This window comes from Bos javanicus, chromosome 2 (assembly GCF_032452875.1).
Source record: "Bos javanicus breed banteng chromosome 2, ARS-OSU_banteng_1.0, whole genome shotgun sequence".
Lineage (NCBI taxonomy): Eukaryota > Metazoa > Chordata > Mammalia > Artiodactyla > Bovidae > Bos > Bos javanicus.
Genome location: NC_083869.1, coordinates 6,310,662 through 6,318,837, shown reverse-complemented (window position 1 = coordinate 6,318,837; position 8,176 = coordinate 6,310,662). Strand labels below are relative to the sequence as shown.

The 8,176-nt window shown below is 33.6% G+C and overlaps 1 protein-coding gene across 1 annotated transcript; it reads right to left on the bottom strand.

The window, feature by feature from the left end:
* Positions 1-845: 845 nt before the first annotated feature.
* MSTN (myostatin) lies at positions 846-7,539 on the bottom strand. The gene is made up of 3 exons (XM_061432883.1): positions 6,973-7,539; positions 4,757-5,130; positions 846-2,736 (listed from the first exon to the last, which is right to left on the bottom strand). The coding sequence occupies exons 1-3, from the start codon at positions 7,343-7,345 to the stop codon at positions 2,356-2,358; spliced, it is 1,128 nt and encodes a 375-aa protein (XP_061288867.1). The 5' UTR covers positions 7,346-7,539; the 3' UTR covers positions 846-2,355.
* Positions 7,540-8,176: the final 637 nt, after the last annotated feature.

Genomic DNA, 8,176 nt, shown 5'->3' with positions numbered 1-8,176 from the left:
GATGCACCTGCTGACCCAGACTTTTAGGTCATGTATACTCATGGCCCAGATAAAAGTAGGTTCTGATATGTGCAACCAAAAAGTGGCCTTAGCCCGTCACCACAGTTGGCTCCTTCCTGCCCCCGCACCCCCCCAGGAGCAACTCACGTATAGCTCCAGCCTTGTCAGTGTTAAATATTACCACAATTAGAAGAAGTAGTACATTTTGTTTGTATGAGTGTAAATTGCTGTAATATAGTTTAAAATTGTATTTATCATACTTATAAATTATTTATTTAAGACTCAGAACACCAGAGAGAATTAGTCACTGCTAATTAAACATAGTCACTTCTTTAGAGCTAAGTTATTAAACTGGCCAGGAGTGGAGAAGAGAGCTCACTTCAAAAACATGTATAAATAGTGTTGCACGTAAGGATTCTAGGCACTTCCTAATTATTTCTCAGTTCAATTTGAAAATGTATGCCCCCAAACTCAGATAAGCGTGTCAGTCTCATTAAGTGCTAGGGAAAAGATGCAGCCTCCCTGTGTCCCTGTGGCTTCAGTAGAACTTGTAACTCTAGGACCATATACCCTTGCCAACTGCAATGCATTTGGAAATTGAACCTAAGAAAACATATAAATAGTTTTCAGGTCAAGATAAAGAGAAATGAAACAGATGTAACTAGTCCTTGCTTTTGTATGTTTAAAGCAACTTGACCAGAACCAATTTAACAGGAATTTCACTCATGAGAAACTAGAGTAGCAGACCTAAAATTTCTAAACCAAACTTTTGTGCTCAGTCATTAAACTTTTATAATAAAGTTGGGAACCAGAAATCTAGAGTTAATCATTATAACATGAAACTGTTGTCTTTCAAAAGAGGTGAAAACACTTTAATATAACTTAAATTGTTTCTACACATTGGATGTAAGAAATAATTTCACTTAATCATAAGTACAATTTATTTGATTAACAAAATCCTGATTTACAAAATAGTAGTAAATATATGCAGAAATATATTCATTATCAAATTATAAAATAAAATTAACAATTTGTAAGATATCATCAGTTTATTATTCTGATTTCAGATAATAGAGTTAAATCATTTTGGTATGCTTAATATTTATAAGTATTAAAATAATGGAACGTTGAGATTTGAATACAATGACAGTAAACCATTGAAATTTCACATTCACATTATACAGCCATCATGAATCCATAAGTGAATGCTAATAATGTAAAAAAATATAAAATGATTGTAATATAACCATCTAACCATTAGCATATGGAGTTTTAAGACCACTATTTAATCAACTAATTTGCTCCGAAATATAAGCATTTGCTTTTATGTCCTACATGACATATCTTTGTGCCTTAATACTTAATTTGAAATGTCCTTACTGTAAAAATATACCAAAGTAAATAAAAAAGGAGACATTTATTTACAAAACAATATTGTATACATATTATATAAATGCAACTATTTCAAAATCTTTTTATACAATATTGATAGAATCAGTCATTTCCATTATTTCATCCTAAAAGCTGCAGTATTGCAAAGGCAGGCTATAATTTTGAAATTTTGACCAAAATGAATACTTTTTGACTGCCTTTTCAATGCAGCTTCTCCAAGTATGCTACAGAATTGAATGTAGACCTCTAGGAAAATGAGTTTTCTTTCTTTATAGAACATCCATTGCCCATAGGGAGGAGTGTGAAAATGCACCTGAAGAAAGGAGAAACTTATTACTTTCCTGAATGTTTTTTGCTTGATAAACCTGATAACATCAGCCATTCAGCCTATTGTATTAGCACCATTGGCAAACACTGTTAATGTACTGTATCAATCAGTATAGGAATGGTAACTTGTGTATGGTGTGCCATCCCTATTTTGTGGAATCTCATCTTACCAAGTATGCTATCATACAATATAAATTCAAGTGTTTAAGGATGTTTCAAATAATGGTATATAACAATACTGCATTTTACCAACACTGCATATAGATTTTTCTGTAAATATTAAGTGAAACTGTAAAGAAATAGATTTTAAAGCATACTCCTTTAATTCACCAGAAGACAAGGAGAATTGCTTTCATTCACCTGCATGTGTTGTAATATATTTGAACATAAATGGAATTTGATCTCCTAGTTCAAAAACTCTGGAAATCATAAAACTTTTTATTATACGATTTGTTTGGATGGTTAAATGCCAACCATTGCATATAGTCTCTCTTTTTAGCTCATATACTGTAGCTTGTGCTTAAGTGACTGTAGCATACTCGAGGCTTATAGCCTGTGGTACATAATTTCACAGTTTCAAAATTGTTGAGGGGAAGACCTTCCATGTTTGAGGAAGCTATGAACCAAATATAGACCTCATGAACACCCACAGCGATCTACTACCATGGCTGGAATCTTCCCGTATATTATTTGTCCTTCGCCATTAAAATATAGCATATTAATTGGAGACATCTTTGTAGGAGTACAGCAGGGGCCGGCTGAACCTCTGGGGTTTGCTTGGTGCACAAGATGGGTATGAGGATACTTTTGCAAAAATACAAATTCACATTCTCCAGAGCAGTAATTGGCCTTATATCTTTTAGGTGCAATAATCCAATCCCATCCAAAAGCTTCAAAATCCACAGTTAGAGGGTAACGACAGCATCGAGATTCTGTGGAGTGTTCATCACAATCAAGCCCAAAATCTCTCCTAGATCTTTTTGGTGTGTCTGTTACCTTGACTTCTAAAAAAGGAGTCTGTATGGAAAGGAAAGAAGAGTTAATAATAGATCCCAAAACACTCTCCTACCTCAAGGACTCATTATTAAAGAAAGAAACTAATCATTTTGCTTATGTCACATTTCTTTTTAAAAGGCACAGCATTAAGGAATTTTCATTTACACTAGGCTTGATTCTTCCTTTATGGCTCAAAAGTCTACAGTAGCCATAGGGATTCCCCTGTGGTCAGATCTTTGTCTTGTTTATTCTTGTTTTCCTCCGTTTGAGTATCTGAATGCCTGACACATAATAGATGCTCTGAAAATACTGATGGATGACAGTAAAGGGAGAGGGGGAAGAGAAGAGAAAGGAGCAGGGAGGAAAGAAGAGGGCAAGGCTAGCTTATGTCTTCCTGCTTATTGATTAAATATGGTGGCTAAATATGTCTGATGACTCCTGGAGGGATAGGTATACTCATTCATCCCCCATTCACTTGGTCTTATTCAGGGAAACTTGGATGTTAACACCGAAACACAATAGTTGCCACCCAGTACTGCACAGATGTAATGGGAAAAAGGAAGGTAGAGGGATGAAGATAGTGGTAAGTATATAGGGTTGGAAAGACTAACTCCAAGAGAGAGAGGCACAGATTCAGAAGAAGATACAATGATATTCCCTTTATTCTTTCACTAAAAAATGTTTCCATTCAGATATTTAAACTACAATTTGCTAATCCTCCTCCTGTACCAATCTTTTCATGAATTTGAGACATTTTTCCTTTTATATGGAAAAGTCTGAGGAATACATCTTATTAATCATCTGTTTAATAATACTTAAGACCTCTGTCACATCACCAACTTTGATCATTAAAATGCTACCTAGAAAAAAGAACACATTCTTTTTTATCCTACACTAAAACCAAAATAGACCTGGTAATTATTGGTATTTAAGATTATACAAAATAACATCATTTTGGGAGTCAATAACATTTTATGTAGTATATTTAAAGAAAAATTGATCACCTGGAAAATTTTATAATGTCTTAAAGAATATGTTTTCATTTAGGTATGATTTACTTTACATTTAGATATGATATTCACTACAAATAAGACCATTTAAAAACTATAAAGCTTGCAAGTATAATCTTTTGTTGTAAATTATATCAATAAATGGAAATAAAAGGTATGGTCACATTAAAAATTTTTTTGAAAACAGAAGTAAATACAAGCATAGATAAGCCAGAAGAGTGAGTAGCTCTAAACTTATACTAGATTTTAAAATGGTTTTTTATTAATTTTTATAATATATAAGGCATTATTTTCTGTTTGACTTTATATTAAATTAGTTGACATTACCTAAGTTAACTCCTGTTAAAGAACAGTAAGACAGTTCAGAAAATAGCTAAGTAGTACAAATTAACTAGCCTGAAATTTTTAATTTTACCAGGGGTAATTCACAAAGTAATCCACATATACATCAGTGCATCAATAGTCTATAAAACAAGGAACATATTTATCATGAGAGATCTTAAATATAGTATATTTAATAGTATATAAACCTGAACATATATCTAGTTAATTTCTATAAGTAAAAGCATTTTATTTTAATTATAACTTGTAGAGTTCATTTTTCTGCTTTATTAAGCAAAAGAATTTTAACAAATTGGTCACTCTTCTGCGGGAAAAAATGTGTTGTTGGGTGTGTACTAGAATCCACTGTGAAGACTTCATGTTTTTATTTATATAATCATGTAGCACATCAATGGAAAGCATTTTATATTTCATTCTCAATTCCAAAGAATTCCCTAAAAACTTAAGGACCATGGTATAACTTTTTTTCTTTTAAATCCTCATGCAAAGTCAAAGTATCAAGAGAGTGTTTCATAGGATGTGAAATGGGACACCTACTTTTATTGGATACAGGGCTACCACTGGGGTAAGGCACCTTTGTCTGGCTTATAAGCACAGGAAACTGGTAGTTATTTTTCACTACTATTCATTCACATTATGAATAAACACATAACAAGGTTTTTAGCATGTTATTTTCAGTAATCACTTACCAGTCCATCTTCTCCTGGTTCTGGGAAGGTTACAGCAAGATCATGGCCATTCTCATCTAAAGCTTTGATTTCAATGCCTAAGTTGGATTCAGGTTGTTTGAGCCAGTTCTGCAACACTGTCTTCACATCAATGCTCTGCCAAATACCAGTGCCTGGGTTCATGTCAAGTTTCAGAGATCGGATTCCAGTATACCTTGTACCGTCTTTCATGGGTTTGATGAGTCTCAGGATTTGCACAAACACTGTCGCAGGAGTCTTGACAGGCCTCAGATATATCCACAGTTGGGCCTTTACTAGTTTATTGTATTGTATCTTAGAGCTAAATTTAAAGAAGCAACATTTGGGTTTTCCTTCCACTTGCGTTAGAAGATCAGCTATAAATGAATAAGAAAAAAAGTTACTAAGATCATTTTTTGAAAAATGAACGAACACCTCCATATCAATCTATGAACATTTTTTAATTGGAATAATGTGTGCATATTTAGTCTTTTAAAATGGAAAAATATGTAGCATTTCATTCATAACAGCAAAATATCAAGTATAACAGTTATTACAGCTTTTCAGAATCTTTTAGGTATATGTTTTTTCAGCTGTTATGAGCAGCCTACTTCCTTTCCAGAGAACTGTGGACTAAGGAAAATTCTATTAAGGAATGAAAAGTGGATGAAATTTTAAAATGATGATGATTAGAGAGAACAAGAGACACTGTGGAAGAACATCCACTTAGAATTCTTTGGGAATCTGAGTAGTTACACTTACTGAGCAGCTGTACCAATCAGTCTGGAGGAAGGAACCCTTCCCCCAGGCCTGAATTACCTGGGGACAAGACACAGTGAGCAACTAACTGAGCCTCGGGAATTAGCAGAAAATATAGTGCATCTGTTATGTTAGGACGCTGGGACAGCCTTTTAAAGGAAAAAAATTAAAAAACTAGCAGGTAATTAGCACCAAAACTTAGATGTTGTATTCAAGCTGTTTCAAAACTTAGAAAACATTGTCTTTAGGGCCAGGCTGTCATTGTAAGCAGAAGCACTTAGCAATTTCTTGCCTTTTTGTTTTCTCAAGATTGTTTATAAGTAAGGCAAATCTATTCCAGGATTATCTGATAGCACAGTCTTAAAGGAAATTTATTTGTTGCCTTATAAACTAGTTACTTAATAAGAAAAAGCAGTATTTTGAAACTGTTTTGAGTCCAGTTTAAAGTGGGTAGAGCCCTGTATAAAGCAAGATCGCAGACACATGGCACAAAACTCTTTCTGGTCATGCCTTCTCTGTTGAGATGCCTGTCTCCCTTTCCTTGAGTATAGGTTTGAACTGACTGCAACAGAAATATATGAAACATATTATCTTTCAGAAACAACATAGGTACTACATATAGGTAATAGTTCTCCCTCCTATGAGGAATAAAATAATATTTTAGAAGGTTATTAAGCATGTGCCTCCTAGATATGTGCAGACCAGGTACTCTCAACAATAGTACCATGGTCAGGGTATAAGTGGAACTTTGTAAGCCATAACCTACTCAATTAAAATGTTTATTTCTTAGAATTTTCTGCTGATTAGCTCATGATTTTTCATTATGCTGTGTTTACTTCCTTATTGCTCTTACTAATACATTAAGTTTATTAAGAATATTCTTTTATCCTTTCCACTCTAATAGCTTTCAAAATTAGATAGTCTGTGAAGAACATAAAAACCCTATGAGAAATAGTTTTGAATAACAGAAGTCATTCTAAGTGTTCAGCAAATGCCCAAATAGGCTTCAACCTCTACAGATTTCTTCCTTTCTCTTTTATTAATGAAAAAAAAAAAAACCTGTTATTATAAATGCATATTTCAGGCAACCAAATGCAATTAGGAAATTTGATGTAAATTTTTCACATTGCTGATACTGTCTCCCAATCCTTTACCTTGGTAGCATTAAGCTGTGAAAACATAAACATGTTATAGTTGTCATACTAAACTATATAACATGAATGCTATGCAAGCATTTCATTTTTGATTTTTAGCTTTTTAGCTCTCTAAGGAAACAAATAAAGTAGCAGCTTTCAGTCTCATTGGTCTATTTCTCATGAAATCTTGAAAAAAGCTCTTTCCCCTCCTCCTTACATACAAGCCAGCAGCTTGTTAAAAGAGCCTGAAAATAGATCGGTTTCTCATGAACACTAGAACAGCAGTCAGCAGAGTCGTTGCTCTGCACCAGCAGGACTACTCACACTCCGTGGGCATGGTAATGACCGTTTCCGTCCTGGCGTGGTAGTCATCGTCTTCCAAGGAGCCGTCACTGCTGGCATCTCTCTGGACATCGAACTGATCAATCAGTTCCAGGAGTGGAGGAGCCTTGGGCAAAAGTTGTCTGATAGCATCTTTGCTGATGTTAGGAGCTGTTTCCAGGCGAAGTTTACTGAGTATTTGGATTTTTATGGCTTCTAGTCTTGAGGATGTAGTGTTTTCCCTCCACAAACATGCATTACACAGCCCCTCTTTTTCCACATTTTCCTTCTGCTCGCTGTTCTCATTCAGATCCACTGGGCCAGCAACAATCAGCATAAATAGGTAAATATAAACAGAGATTTGCAGTTTTTGCATGGTTTTAAAATCAATACAATCTTTTCCCTTGTTCTTACTTCTTCCTTTTACTTTTCTTTTGCTTTTGAGTAACGCCAAGCCAAACGTTAATGCCTGCCCAGTCTGAGAGACAACTTGCCACACCAGTGAATCTTTTATACTGTATTCCAAGTGGCTTTTTATATTCCAACTTTGATGAGACAAGTGTCGTCGGGATCTGTGATTGGCTCTTGCTCCACAATGAATCTCGCTGTCAGAGGTTAAAACCCTGTCTGTCACAAGTCACCAAACAGTATTTTGTTACAGTCAAGGGTGAGCTGATTCATTTGACTACTTCTTAAAAGGAATAAATCTATGAATAATAAAGGCTGTATGTGACATTCGAAAAATTAAAAACTTTATTAACAATAACATATACACTTAGATCTTATTCATCTTTATATGTGAAACTTTAAAAATTATAATTTAAGTGAATAAATCTTAATTTACACTTCATACTTAAAAAGTTGATATGCTTTTCCCTCAGAAAATAAAATGATTTTATACTATTTAAGTAAGCATTTGAAGTAAAAATAATTTTATTTGTTATATTAAATTATTTTTAGTCTTGTATAATTAGAAAATACAGATTTATTCAGGAAGACTTAAATGAAAAGACTGTGATACTAGTAAAAGATTTTCTGCTATAATTTGAGAAACTTGTTTCCCTGAATAAATTCTTAACACATAATGAAAATCCTACTTTAATATTAAATTGCTCATGGAATTACTTTTAAATAATATCTTTTATTCATATGAAAATTGTATTTCAGTTTCGATTGACTACTATTAAGTTACTTCCTATCCTAAAGT

Coding starts and splice junctions, on each gene's coding strand:
- MSTN (XM_061432883.1), bottom strand. CDS start 7,345: ATGCAAAAACTGCAAATCTCTGTTTATATTTACCTATTTATGCTGATT. Junction 5,131..6,972: donor CATTACCATGCCCACGGAGT/GTGAGTAGTCCT, acceptor ATTCATTTATAG/CTGATCTTCTAACGCAAGTG. Junction 2,737..4,756: donor AACCAGGAGAAGATGGACTG/GTAAGTGATTAC, acceptor CTTTCCATACAG/ACTCCTTTTTTAGAAGTCAA.